Source organism: Crinia signifera, chromosome 1 (assembly GCF_055691185.1).
Source record: "Crinia signifera chromosome 1, ASM5569118v1, whole genome shotgun sequence".
NCBI lineage: Eukaryota > Metazoa > Chordata > Amphibia > Anura > Myobatrachidae > Crinia > Crinia signifera.
Window position 1 is genome coordinate 111708497 of NC_139217.1, and position 15021 is coordinate 111723517.

The 15021-nt window shown below is 41.4% G+C and overlaps 1 protein-coding gene across 2 annotated transcripts in view; it reads right to left on the reverse strand.

Moving 5' to 3' along the window:
• Positions 1–15021, reverse strand: part of LRBA (LPS responsive beige-like anchor protein) — a 544849-nt gene that overhangs the window by 471232 nt on the left and 58596 nt on the right. For both annotated transcript variants that reach the window (XM_083171504.1, XM_083171512.1), the window contains exons 6-12: positions 11842–11968; positions 9855–9974; positions 8833–8979; positions 8421–8618; positions 7707–7840; positions 1652–1760; positions 612–764 (exon numbers count right to left, since the gene is read on the reverse strand). In XM_083171504.1, the coding sequence (XP_083027630.1) occupies positions 612–764; positions 1652–1760; positions 7707–7840; positions 8421–8618; positions 8833–8979; positions 9855–9974; positions 11842–11968 (988 nt within the window). The remainder of the gene's footprint in view (positions 1–611; positions 765–1651; positions 1761–7706; positions 7841–8420; positions 8619–8832; positions 8980–9854; positions 9975–11841; positions 11969–15021) is intronic.

The following is a 15021-nucleotide window of genomic DNA, read 5'->3' on the forward strand; positions in this document are numbered from 1 at the left end:
TGCAACATTTCCTCACAGCAATAATTGTTCAGAACGGTGTTCCCAACGGACTTGCAGGAGAAAAAGATGGCAGCACTAAAGTGGAGCCAATCAGAGCATTAAAATAGTAGCAGCATAAAGGGCAGTGCTACTTAAGTACATGGGACCAGCTTGGCTTTGGGCCTAGTGGACAGAAGGATAGGTCAATGTGGCTCTGACCTCAGTCATCCTCGCACACCATCCCATGACAGATTATGCAGTTACAGTAAAGGTAGGGACAGGCCCCCCTGACCCCTTTACCACTGGTGTTGCAACACTAGCATGTCACGGAAATAAGAAGCTGAAGCCCTGTGACCTGATGGAAGCACAACATTCTCAGTCCATCCAGCTCTGACATGTTGTAAGTTAGGCAAATCAGAAGTGGAAGATTGGATCCTTGCGCAGAGTAACAATGTGGACCTCCAAGCAAACTAGCATTGTGTCTAATATAGCTCAATATAAAAAACTACACATATACAAATGTTGTTGTTTTTACTACAGTAATTCGCTAACTCCATATTGATAATCATGTTGTTTTGGTATTTGGGAACAGAAAAAGGGAAATCATAATAAAGTGATATTTTGGCACTAACCTTTGCTGATGTATGAATCCATATTGCTGGGTTAAGTAGAATGTGGTCACACAACTGTTTTAGTAAGGGAACCCCATTATGTAAAGTGCTCAGGTATTTGGAGAATGCCAGGCTCAGCTCAAGGACAGTGTTGGTAACATGTGATTTGGAAGACTATACAAAAGGGAGAAAAAGGACAAAAGAAAAGCTTATGGTATTTGATTGAGGTGGATCACATTGAGAGAATTGCTTTTAAATAAATAATGTGTAATCATATTCAGTGCACCTCAACTTTATTTAAAAAATAAATACTGTCGTCCCCCCACCCGCCAATCTGGAAAATTCCAAAATACATCCTTTGTAGGCTTTAAACTGGAAAATACGACAGGTGTCCTGGAGAGAACCTTTGCCGTTACTATACAAGATGGGAAAAGGTTCTGTTAAAATCACAGAAACCCAAAAGATGGAAGAAATCCCTTACAGATAAATCTGTTTAGTCACATTATTTTTCTCACATTTCAATTGACTTTTTACAGCGATGCGACTGCTAATGAGAGCTACTGTACTCTTCAGGTTTTATCCTGTATACACAGAAGAACACTTGGCAGGAGTACCGTGGTCACTATACACTGGCCACTTGTCAGCTAAAATTAATTTCTCAAGTAAATTAAAACCAGTGCGGAGGAGACACATGAAGAGTGCAATTAAGATTATGTTATTCTAACTGCAATTAAAAGCCTGTTAAAATTTAATTCAAGAGTCAGATAACGTCTACGTAGGAACATTATTAATTCAGTAATAAAAACACTGTACAATACGCTGATTGGAAAGGAGTTCAGCAAACTGAGCAGAGTAAGGATGCACAAATCTCTCTACAGTTTTTGGTTTATTTGATTTGAATGAAACATCTGTACGCACTGATGACCACGCAATATCGGGGATAAAATGTGCATCGTAAAGACAATCAATGAATGCCTGTTTATCACTACATTACTGACAATATAGTCATCATCTGCAGATGTGAAGGCTTCGTACACATATCCGGAGCGCAGTACACTTACCTTCTCCAGACTATACCCTATCACAAGGAAGCCCTTTGAGGAGAGCATCTGTTCTTGCATAGCTAGAGAGTTTTTCAGCAACTCCAAAATGAAGGCCAAAAGAGTGGAACTAAAGGAGGACAAAATAAAAATTATTAGACAAAAATAAAATGCTTTCCACTCAAAAAAGCAACACAGAACACAACATGTATTAGCAATTATAGCATTATAGTGCTATTTTTCAGCAGGAACGCTGTTCCTGCGAGATATAAAAGCTTTTTTTTTTTTTTTTAATAGCTCCACCCACAAACCCAGAGTCCCTGAACCTATTATTCGAGAAAAGAGACTTTTCAAGGTGGATCCCCAATAGTTCCACTAAAAGGACGTGAAAAAGTTCTTATGGGGTCACCTCGGTGTTGTAATATTCGGTAATGCTTACACTTGCTTACATCAAGTAGAGCACCCCCATACGCATAAAGGTATCTTTTAAGATGTCTTCTATTTCTTCTATTTCTCAACCTTTCTCTTATATTTCCTCTCAGATGTGGTTCATAGGAAACAGATAGGAGAAAATATCATGGTGTAGAAATTCTAAATAGAAATCGCCACGATCCCAATAGATATAAACGTAGTTTAAGGGGTGTGGATATAGGATTTAAAAGGGTCACCTTTGAATTGTGAGGATAAACTTCCGCTTACACTGTGCTTACATTAAGTAAAACCACCCCATACATGTAGCGGTATCTTTCACAAATATTCACTCCATATGATAGGGATAGGTGCTCACGTTTATGCTTACTTGTAATTTCTGCGGATCCTCATATAGCGGTTTCTTTGGTCAAACAAAAAGGAGAGATGCTCCAAAAGCTCCAAAACTCAATTTATTAAAAAATCAGAACAATAAAAAAGGTATAACATTGAAGATGGTGATAGAGCCTTACATAAGGCAAACGTGACCGGAACACATTCACCCCTGACTGGTCCAGATCAATGTAAATACCTGCTATAAAAAGCCACCAACGCATTTCGACTGCTGGGACACCTTGATAAAGACAGCAGTCGAAATGCGTTTCCTATGAACCACATCTGAGAGGAAATATAAGAGAAAGGTTGAGAAATAGAAGACATCTTAAAAGATACCTTTATGCGTATGGGGGTGCTCTACTTGATTTAAGCATTACCGAATATTACAACACCAAGGTGACCCCATAAGAACTTTTTCACGTCCTTTAGTGGAACTATTGGGGATCCCCCTTGAAAAGTATTCATCAAAACCCACTATATCATCACATTTCTTTCCATTTTTTATGTCATCTACGTGTGAAGAAAGTTTGGAAAAAACAAAGAACATATATGAACTTTAAATCCTCCCTAGGTCGGGTAGAGGTGGTAAGAGAGCTGTTGAGAAATAAATATCTATTTGTCTTTCTGTGTATATGCTTTAGAGGTTTTGGTGACCTCCTGTTTTTTTTTTTAAATTTGATAATTTTTATTGGAGATTTTTTTTTACATAGAACAATAAACACCCCATAACATTAGTATATGCAGCCAGAGCATTTACAGCAGTATCTTGTATATCAGGAGCATAAATAGCTACAGCATGCACACATGTAGGGACATATTCTTGTTTGCAATAGTAGTACAGACAGTAGTATTACATTATATCGGTAGGTGTGCAGGAGGAGCAAGTAACATTGAAAGTATTTTGTATAGAGAGATGCATATGTATCAGCACATGTAGCCCCAAACACAAAAAGCAGGGTATTTTTAGAACGCGTCACTCCAGGAGAAGGAGAAAAACATGACAAACAGATACCCGGAGGCGCCATCCGGGTCTGAGGGAGTGGATGACTATGAAAGGCATACTGTACGTATATAGACATGTATAATATAGGGTTCATTGCACTCTCCTATCCTGCAACATCAAATATAAAATCACCACTATCCAAATGTAAAAGATATATATATCCCAAAGACCCTATTTAATGCAACAAAAGAAAAACCTACCCAAAACCCAAAGCAACCCCCCCAATAACCCCCCACCCTGTATGTCCCACCCCCAACCTGGGAATACCTGGAGCCCTAAACCTAACAGCTTACCCTCTACAACCCCACTAAACTACACTAACTAACCTATAGAGACCCTCCCTCCCCCCTCCCCCCTCCCCCTCCCCTGAATCCCAGCATGTAAGGGATATTCGATAGGATTGGTTTGAACAGGATATGTCGAGGGCTATTTAGAATAGAAGAAACAAATAACTGATAGCCTAGACTGGTTAAAACCTATCTTTTCCACAATAAGCAAGTGTATAGATTCCACTGGCTATATTATCCGACAGACATGTAGCATACATAGAACGGAGTTAGGATACAATACAGTATATAGCAGTGCGTGGGCGACATTTTCTGCATCGGTTTGAGAAAACTCTTGAAACATTAGTCCGGCCAGTCCTCCGCGTCCAGGAACATTAGAAAGGGGCAGACAGTCATAGTCAGCAATGTTTGGATATAGCAGGAGTGTCCAGAACATTTGTTCCAGCAATGTGCAATACACATAAGCTTCATCTGGAGCATACCCAGGGTGTACGAATAGACAGCATTTGGAAGAGTGTCAGTTGCAACAGGATGAGGGGTCACTGGTATAGACAGGACCCTATGAAAGTCCAGGGCAGTAGTATATTTAGGAGGTACCTCATGGTCAGCAAGCATAGGCTCATCCCCTTCATTTCCACTGCACTGCTGCACCACAGGTGTAATTGGTGAAGATAGAGTATTCCTCTTGAGAGCAGCAGTGTCCAGTAACGGAGTCTCTCTTGGGGATAGTAGTAGGTCAGACCCAGAGTGAATGGAGGTAGTATTCCTTTCAGGAAACGCATTTAGGATCCTCTGCGTAGAAGCGTTAATGGCTGCTAGGATTTGATATAGGGGATTAGACATCTTTGTAATGGTGTATCCAGAATATGCTCCAAAGAAGTATTGGAGGCAGGGTTCGGTGGCCAGCACACCCCGCGTCGCCTCAATAGCAGAATGTAGTGGGAGTTATCAATAAATGGAGCAGTGTAATATATTTCAGGGCATTAACAGGAATCTTCCAGGTCTTCACTAATACCAGTGGGACAGTTTACAGTCACAAGCATGTAATCTAGCAGGTACCTGATATCAGGGGCAGGCAGCAGCACCACACCGCAGTAGTAATCTCACTCCGCAGGTTCCAATTGTATTAGGGACACCAACGGGCCCCAGCGTGTGCAGGAGTAGTGTGGCACAGACTCCCTATTCCAGGGGTCAGGCGAGCAAGTCTGTGCCGGCGTCCCCGGCCGACCAAGCAGCGCGCCCCAACAGAGGCGACTCCCGCTCACCGTCGTCAAACCACCGGGGGGTCACCAGTCACCTTCCCCCCCGCCGTCACACCGGACAGGGCACCAGCGCCTCCAAGTCGTGGGGATGTGCTCCAGGAGCACCGGAGTCCAGTTAGAGCCGCCGGAGGATCCAAGATGGCGCCCGCACACGGAGGAGAGGACACGAGACCTCAGCAGGATCAGGCAGCTGTCGAGCACTCCACTCACCGCCCAGATGAGCACGGATAGCACAGGAGCTGCTCCGGAGCCAGTGGGGGTAAGATTATGTTTCCCAGGGGTCCCGGGGAAGGATATTTCAGAAGGATTTTGCCGGAGCTCTCAGTCCCCGCACCCGCTCACGTTGCCAGCCAGGCCACGCCCCCCGTGACCTCCTGTTTTGATATTTTTGCTTGATAGCCGCTCTGAGCGCGGTCTCAAATTGTCATTTTTGTATTATTACATGAACCTTATGTTACCTTTACAAGTGAAAGACTTGACTCTCCTTAAGGCTTTATAGAATAAAAACTCAACTGTGTTATTTATTCAGATATAAAAACACAAAACACAGTATCTCCATTATTAACAGACTGAAGACATTACACTATTAGTAAATAAGACCTTACGGTACCTTACGATTAATGTGCGGTTTTACAGAAGTGGAAATGCTGCCCATTTAAACCAATCGGATCCTACTCATTTATATAGCACCTTCTAGAAATTAATAGTTAGAATCTGGTTGGTATGGGCAATATATCTCCACTCCTATAAACCAGCACTTTCTTAGATATCCCCGAAAGGCCAACGTAAAGTTGCACGCAAGTTATCTAGAGCTGCATTGGCATTACGTGTTGAGAACTAAACTCACCCTCACAGAACAAATCTATGTGAGCGCATTGCCCCTAAACGTCAGCACATCACCACAAAAGGTGCACCAACCATATAAATACTGCGAAAGAGCACAGTGTAAATATATGGATTTTTGCAAACCTGCAAGGCCAGCAATTCTGACTAAGGGCTCAGTCAACTACGCTTACAATGTGGATAGCCCCACTGACTCATAGATAACCCCTTCAGCTGAAGTAGAGATGCCACTGATTTGCCAACTACTCTAAAATCACCCGAGATACATGCACTCGACTCCGATACCACAATGTAAAATATTCAGAAACATTTCAGTATACATGGCCACTTGAAAGGTCTTATGGGAACACGGTACTTATGTAGTATCTGGGCGTCCGATTTAGAAATCGGATCGCATCGCATGCGACCAAATCGTATGCAATGCGATGGTCAAGATTTTTCCATAGGATTCAATGTTAAAATGGTCTGAGTCCATTTTAACATAGAATTCAATGGGAAAAAGCGGTCCTTTTCCTTTCCCCACTATCCAAGTGGGCATGAAGTTGGATATAAACCTGTGGCGAGCGTAGCGAGCCACCGAGCCCGAAGCGTGGCGAGCCCCACGAGGGGACACAGAATACTTTTTAAGAAATATGCGTGCGCTCGCCACGCTATATAAAATCAACTCTATGCCCACTTGGATAGTGGGGAAATGAACAGGACCTTCTTAACATTGAATCCTATGCAAAATCGCATCGAATCGCATCGCATCTGATTGTATGCCTTAAGGTAAGGCATACAATCACAAAATCGAACGCCCAGATACTACATAAGTACCTGGGAACTCTTTAGTGTGGTTAGCATATTTTTTAATTGAGAGGCCAGTAGCAATTTCTCTATTCCTAGGAAGCCCCTCAAAAATATAGATAATTGAAAGTTGCTTTTTTAAGGATTGATCAGCTAACAATGTATCCACAAGGTATGGCCAGTCTTTACTTCTGAAGTAATATAGTACTTTGCCTGAAGAAAATCCATAGGGTGACCAGCTAAAGTAGCATACCTCTCCATAGCTTCAGCCAATGCTGATACAGGTAGAACACTGTTTTCCGGATCCTGAAGGTTCTACACCTCTATTAAATTGAGACACATCAACTGCTGGAAGATGTTAGTCGAGGAGAGGAGTGCTGAGTTATTTTTTGCTGTGCGTGATAAATACTGGCTACTTTATTTTTACACTGCAATTTAGTGTTGTCCATTCGAGAAAAAAAAGTGTGCTTTTCGATCAAGTCTACATTGGGCGCATTGGGGCAGATTTATTAAGCTTGGAGAAGAGATAAACTGGAGATAAAGCGGAGAAAATGTTAAAGGAGATAAAGCACCAGCCAATCAACTCCCAAATGTCTTTTTCAAACACAGCTGATTGGCTGTGCTTTATCTCCTTTTACCTTTTCTCCACTTTATCTCCAGTTTATCTCCAGTTTATCTCTTCTCCAAGCTTAATAAATCTGCCCCATTGTGAGTTATTTACCAAGCCAGGATGTGGATGCTATATTGAGCGAAGATTTTCCCATCAGATTTACGAGAGTAATAAATGGCAAAAAAAATGGCAGTGTGGTGATCAATGATCATTAACCCAACAGTAGAGAAAATGGCTCTAAATTGCATACCCTCAGTAATGAAATCTGCTGAGAAAAAAGTGGTATACACAGAGACAGAGGGGGGTGCAAATGCACTACGCGATCATTACATGACAATAAAATATATTATAAGAGGTTGTTGGTATATCATTGGCCAGTGATATTGGCCTGCCCACCAATCATCCAGGTCAAGAGACCAGGTCAGGCTTAGTAAATGTATCCTACAGTGAAACCGAATACCATTGCTACAGATTAACTCACCAGACAGTGGTGTCGATGTGATCAGACCCGTATTGCTTAAAGTCCAGCTGTGCAAAGAGAGGGAAGAGAACCTGCACTCCTCCAATGGAATGCATAGCACTTTGAATAGAGTGGGTTAAAACAGCTTTCACATCCTTGAAAATAAATACAAAAATAGGTTAAAAATTTAGCAACTTAAGAGAACTGAAAGTCTGAGAGACTGAACAGGAAGTTATTAATATCATGACATATGCTAATTAACCACAGTTTGTTTTGTCTAGAACAGGCATGGCTAAACTGTCCCTCCAGCTGTTGTAAAACTACACATCCCAGCATGCCTTGCCATAGTTTTAGCATTCCCTAATAGCAAAACTGTGGCAAGGCATGATGGGATTGTAGTTTCAAAACAGCTGGAGGGCCATAGTTTGGCCATGCCTGGTCTAGAAGTATCACAGGTACCACAACAATGCACAGCAGTAATAATGCAGGTCATGTCTCATTTTAAAAAAAATATATGTGTGTGAGACATCAATTGTTTTACTAATAAAATGAACAGGACCATGTAGCATATCATTGTCTAACATATTATATTGAAAGTATACAGAAAATAAAGCACTGCGACATTATTAGTATTATTTAAAAACAAAATTTTTAGCAATGTAAGCTCTTTTTTTAGTCCTACTACACAAGAAACAGCCTCCATAGTACACCTGGTTTTCAACAAAGCAGCATTACCTGGAGCATCAGGGCATGGGGTGAATGCACAAATATCGAGACATTATCTTTGGGAGAGGATTCTAGGCAGAGCTGGGCATCAGTGGCTCTTGGGTTGTATGTGAATGCGATGGAACCGGACAGCTTTCCATCATACAGCAACAACTTGTGGTGTTCTGCAAGAAAGAGGTCACTTTCCGTCTTGAATTTAAATGTACCCTGTAAATGAGAAAGAGGCTCTTGTTCAGAACAACAAAATTTACAATTATCAACTCTGTACTGTATTGAAGATGATCCAGTCTATAATTAAAGTTTCAGAATCAACTTCTAGATTTAAATAGGAAAAAAAAAAAAAAAAAACGAAACCCTCAATAAAATAAATATAATTACCTATTAACAATAACTGCACTAGCATAGAAAGCACAAGCATTACCTTGTATGATGGGCCCAACTGATAAATAGCAAAGATCTGAGCTGCATTAAGGGCCTCGCTGAATAGGTAGACAGAAGCCATTTGCCCACAAAATACTCTGTTGGCGTCTGCGGTTTCAGATGAGCCCAAGAAACACTTGTCAAATGTCTGAAGAAGAAAGTGTATATAGACATGTGAAAACCATAAAACATCTTCCGTATTGATACAAAAACATGGCTTGCAGATCATAATTATATATATATATATATATATATATATATATATATATATATATATATATATATATATATATATATATATATATATATATATATATATATATATATATATATACATATACATATACATATACAAACAAAAAGAAAACTAGGAGTTCTACAAGATAATGAAGTAGCTCCTGGCTCTAATAGTGACCTACAGAGCAAGTGTTGACGGCTCCCGTATACCGCTATTTATAGAATACATATTTGAATACAAATTTAATGACTTCTCGGTCAGATTAGAACACTAGTACAGAGGTGTATAGCATTATGAATATAACTGAAGCATTTCAATTTGGAAATCCCACAAACACACCTGTTGCGGGATTACACATTTGCCACTCAGAGTAGTGATGTTGACCCCATCTCACTATGCTCGCATTCTACATATGAAGGTGGATAAGTAAGTAAAGCAACAAGACCTCTCATGTGTAATGTGCTCTAATTTCCCACTGGGCCATAGCAGGTAGGCCACTGCATACTCTTGTGGCCATTAGACTGCGACTCATATCAGTCATACTATCTCAACATCAGTTGTAAGCCGGCTGGGCTGGAGCAAACAATGAGGTATGTAGTGTGATCAGATGTCTGCTTCTACAGGGCACATCAGCATCTGAAACGCATCAACAACTTGTCCAGGTACACAGCCATAATGTTATATCACATAAACAGATTTGGTGCACTGCCTATGGTTGACCTGCTTGGATTTACATATACACAGAAAGCAGTTTAACTGGTAAAAATAGCACCCAACACACTTACGTCACTTGTATTAACAAGCCAAGTTATCTCGCCATATGAGGCTAGTTCACCATTCACATAACATCGCAGTTCACTGTTCTTCCATCGATTGTAAATGTGAACTATAGACACCATATACCACTAAAAATAAAAAAAATAAAACATTTATTGCTTTAAGAAAACAGGAGCACAAAAGTGATTTTAAGAACAGGGAATTTATTTTTTTCATTAAAAAAAATAATCTAAACCATAATGAAATACCACTTTGGGGGGTATTCAATGTGAGGGTCACGGTAGTCGAGCTTGCTTGAACGCCGTGACCCAGTCCCGTTCTCGGTCAGCTCGACCGAGAACATGCAGGTGGGATTCAATGTCCAGCCTGCAGCGGGACGAGAAGGGGGCGTGGCCAAAAGTTGCGGCCGTGAAGAGGCAAGCTGCAGCCGGCAGCTCGTCACTTCCTGGCCGTTCTCGGCAGAACGAGCCCGACAGCTTTTGATGTCGGGCTCATTCTACCGAGATACCCTGCTCAATGCTGTCAGGGAAGACAGCATTGAATAGGGCCCTGCGGGCATCTCCCCGACAGGAGATGCTCGCCGGCGATTGAATACCCCCCTAAATCATGCAAAACCCGATTCAATTAAACAATCATTTAAAAAAAAAAAAAATGTAAATTAGTAACCTAACATATGAAGCAGACATGTTACGGTTTTGTAAAATATACACATTTGTACCTTTTCACTGGATACAAACCGTCTAATTGTCAACTCTGGGATTTTACATGCAAATCATGTCGACATCCTGAAAGTTAAAATTTCAACCATACTCACATCATCATAGAATTGCCTTTAGGTGGGAAGGTGATCCGAGCACAGTGTCTGATGAAGATTGGACTTTAGCTCCGGGGCTCTCCTCCAGTGGCCATGGCATATGCCAGATTCCAGCTAATTCAGTTTTAAATCATTCATATTTGACACCGCTGTGTTTAGCAAAACTTGAAAAGGAAAGCTTCCATCTCCAGTTCTAAGCGGGTGATTCTGATTTCCTCACTAAACAGCAAGTTCGGCCACATCCCAAAGTTTTTTTGGATTGCGCAGTTTGCCAGGGGCAGGCGGACTTAAGCAGCCACCCAGTCTTCATCCAGGCGCTCGCAAATAAGTCAGTTCCCACTGACTTATTTACGGAGCTAGGAGAAATCATTTGATGGTCAGCGAACATCTAATGATTTCCCCTGCAGTGGAGACATGCAAGGAAATGTGTCTTTGTTGCACATTCACTCGCATGTTAAGGCAGGGATACGGCAGGGTGGCGTGTTTGGTGCTCCGTAAGCTGCTAAACCCCTAGCTATTGGAGACAGCATGTCGGAGACCCAACCTGCCCGCGTCTGTTCCTGATTGGGTCCCCACGTGATTCCCAATAGTGCCCCGGACGGTGGTAGGAGACTGCCTGGCTGTTCCATGTTGATTCTTGTAGTAAATCAATGCACAGCGGTTTTTCCAATTCTGTTGGCACTCAGTGAAAGAAGCAGTTTGCTTGAGGTGCCAGAAAGTCAATGCATATACATCCAATCCCAAATAAGGAAAAAAACAGCACTCAGAAGACGAGAAGTGACAATGTGTATTAAAAAGACAGGAGAACGTTTCGGGGTATGAGCCCCTTCCTCAGCTGTAGGTTGGAGCTGAGGAAAGGGCTCATACCCCGAAACATTCTCCTGTCTTTGTAATACACATTGTCACTTCTCGTGTTCTGAGTGCCGTTTTTTCCCTATTTGGGATTGGATATAATATTATATATATTTATTGTCAGCAGGAACTTTGCAGACACTGTGTACAGTTAGTATGGGTCCCCCAATATAAAACTAGTAAAAAAGCTGTTTCTTTTACCTTATTATTTCCTTTTAGTGTCCTAGAAAAGCCTAAATGTATCTGTTAGGTGATATAAAAATTATGAAACCTAAAAAAAAAAAAAAAAGAAAATCTAAATATTAAAGATTAAACTAGACATTTCTTACCTTCTGTGGCTTGAAATCAAACTTCACACAGTGCTGGAAGCCTTTTCCCTTGGACTTTATGGATGTGACAATTAAGCAACCACCAACAAAATGAGCGGAATAACCAAGTCCTTTGTTTGTTCTGAAACTAAGTAAGAAGAATAAAATATTATAAGAGAAAAATGTTTAACTTCTGACATTTTTTAGCATAAAAACTATGCAAAAAAAAAAAAAAAAGTACAGAACATCTTGCCTCAATACACCATGCAGCGGACGATGCATGGCATGAGTGAGATGAAAAGTCCCGTGCAACTAGGTTAACATTGCTATGTGAATAAGACACACAAGCAAAATCTGTTGATTAAAATTATATGTGGCATGCCTATATCCTATAAGCAAATGTGCCTAATTCTGCATACGAAATGGAAGGTTAGCATTTCCTAGAAATACAGTCACTAACACTGCAGTATTGCTTTTCGTATGCAGATACAGCCACGGTCATAGACAGAATATAGGCATGCTGTATATTTATAGGCATGACATTTTATTTAGCCATTATTATTTATTTATTTATTTAATAACAGTTTCTTATATAGCGCATACAAATTCTGCAGCGCTTTACAGAGCATAGTTATGAGCAAACACAAAACAAATTACATTACAAGACAGTTTAGGACAAGTACATGGTTAATACAGATAGTTGCATCAGGGGACAGGACACTGAAGCAATCATCAGGGTGGCAGAGGTTTATATATTCTAAGAAAGGCACATGAGGAGAGAGGGCCCTGCTCGTGAGAGCTTACATTCTAAAGGGGAGGGTTAGACAGACATGGGTGACACAGAAGGGGGAGAGGTGAGCATAAACAGGTTAGGATGAGAGATGGTCAGGTTTTATGCAGGAGGGTCGGAAGAGGTCAGCTTAGTGTTTGATATTTTAAGTCTAAAAAAGCGCTGGGTCATCCAAGAGTAGACAGCAGAGAGACAGTTGGAGATATGAGTTAGGATGGAAGGAGAGCGATCAGGAAACGAGGGCATAGTGGAAGTCGAGTGAACAAATAAGTTCACCCAGAGAGGACATGTAGAGATAGAGAAGAGGGCCAAGAATAAAATAATCAGGGACACCTACTCTCAATGGAACAGCAAGAGAGGTAAAGTCATTAGAGGTACAGCTGGGCATTTCCAAAACTGACAGTGCAAGTACAAGCATAAAGAGTGATATTCAAAAAGTTTTAGCAGATGGAGAAATGGTGATATCACAGCTGAATAGGCAGATTAAGCAGCCAGGAGTAGTATGATGTGAGAATGAAGTGAGCTCACTCAAAGCAGTCTCTTGGTTTTCTGGGTTGCTGGTGTCTTTCTGAGTCACTTTGATACGAAGATGTTAAGTTGGTTGGCAGTTTCTGTCCAGTTTAAGTCCAGAATAAGTCCAAGCTTTAATCTATGTAACTGTTTTCGCCCTACTTAAAAATATTCCTACTTTAAAATATGACAAACTAACAATAGTCAGCTTGCAATAGTCAGCCAGGCTGAGGTCAGCCTTGTGTTCACAATATATACTAAAAGCTGTTTCTATTCATATCATGCAGAGAGTTTATATCTATCTGGAAACATCTTTATAAATGATCTGCCCAAACCATTTTAAGTAAGGTAAATGGTCTTCAAAATAAATACTTTTCTTTGGATTTCCAAAAATTAGCCAATATCAGTAATGCAGAGCAGTTTGTGTGGATATAATGAATAAGTTCTACTGTGTAACATGACCTCTAATCGAATGGGTATGCACCACAAATACATGTATAGACTATTGTTGTTTTATCCCATTCAGAGATATTTATTTACGAGTCTTACGGCTCTGTAAATAAAACAGGCGCCTACTTAGGTGTTATGCCTAGCTGCTCCCACAGGGGGATGTCAACTCCCCTCTAAGGTACAGTATATAGAAAAAGAAAAGCAAGGGTGGAGCGCTTAAAAGTAATGTGGATCAATTGGGTATCACAATATTGACATTTTATTACATTTATACATAATACATACACTTCTCATTAACAGTAAAAACAACAATTAATAACAAAAGCTAGTGTAATATTTTGATAACCACTTGATAGTAAAATAAAAGGTTGTATACTTAGTTGTATGTGGTGGAGTCCCATTAATTCCTTATACAGCTCTTGTAGAATTTAGAAAAACTCCCTTGTCCACTGGGTGTCCTTAGTTAGTAAGGGATGAAATAGGGGAGTCCATAAACCTTGCAGGATGTGCCAATGGAGGATGATTGTGGTCCTCAGAAGTGGAGGGATGTCCTCACAATATTGCGGTGATTATCCATCCGAATTGTGCGGGCGGTAGGGTGCCAAAGATGATTGTTGTGCAATATAATTTGCAAATTGTAATCCAAGGGTGAGCAGAGTTGGCTATTAGGTATTGAGGGGTCCGATACAACCTTTAAGAGTCCAATAGGTATCACCCAGAATGTGGGGGGTGAAGGGGGTGGGTTGGTCGCAACTTCCAGGATAAGTGATAACCAGAACCTGATACCTGGATCCGTCCAGGAAGCCCCCCGCCACATTTCCAGGGTCCACTGCACACTCCACGGGCAGAACTCTGTGCCGAGCCCCCGCACCCAGGGCCAGGAGGTGGTTCGGAAGCAAACACTTATAACAGCCACCAGCATCTGGTATCCACGTGTCCCTGTCAATGTCAGCAGTAGTAGTGGCGCGGCAGGCTGCACATTGCCGGGTGGAGCGCCCGAAGAAACCGCGCTGGGGAGAACACTGCATCCACTAGGGTGTGGAGGGAAAATAGAATAGTGTCCAAAGCATGGCGAGCGCAGCTATGAGGGGGGTGCGCAGAGTGCAGCTATGAGGGGGGACGCGGTGCACCGATACGGTGTCCAGGTCGACAATCGGGACAAAAAAAAAAATAAGAAGTGAAAAACCCATGTCGGCCTTTTGACGGTCGACCTAGCTATTGTCGACCTTCTAACCATGTTAACCTATTACATGTGTCACCTAAGCCATGTTGACCTTCAGTGGTCGACTCAATGCATGCTGACCTAATATTGGTTGACCCAATGACCCATACCCATTTTATGGGCACCTTAACCACATTGTGTCCAACTTATGAGCGCCTAAATGGACTCAGACTGGAGAAGCCATTTAATGCGGTCAATAACCTACCGTGTGAGCACGATGTCTGCATAC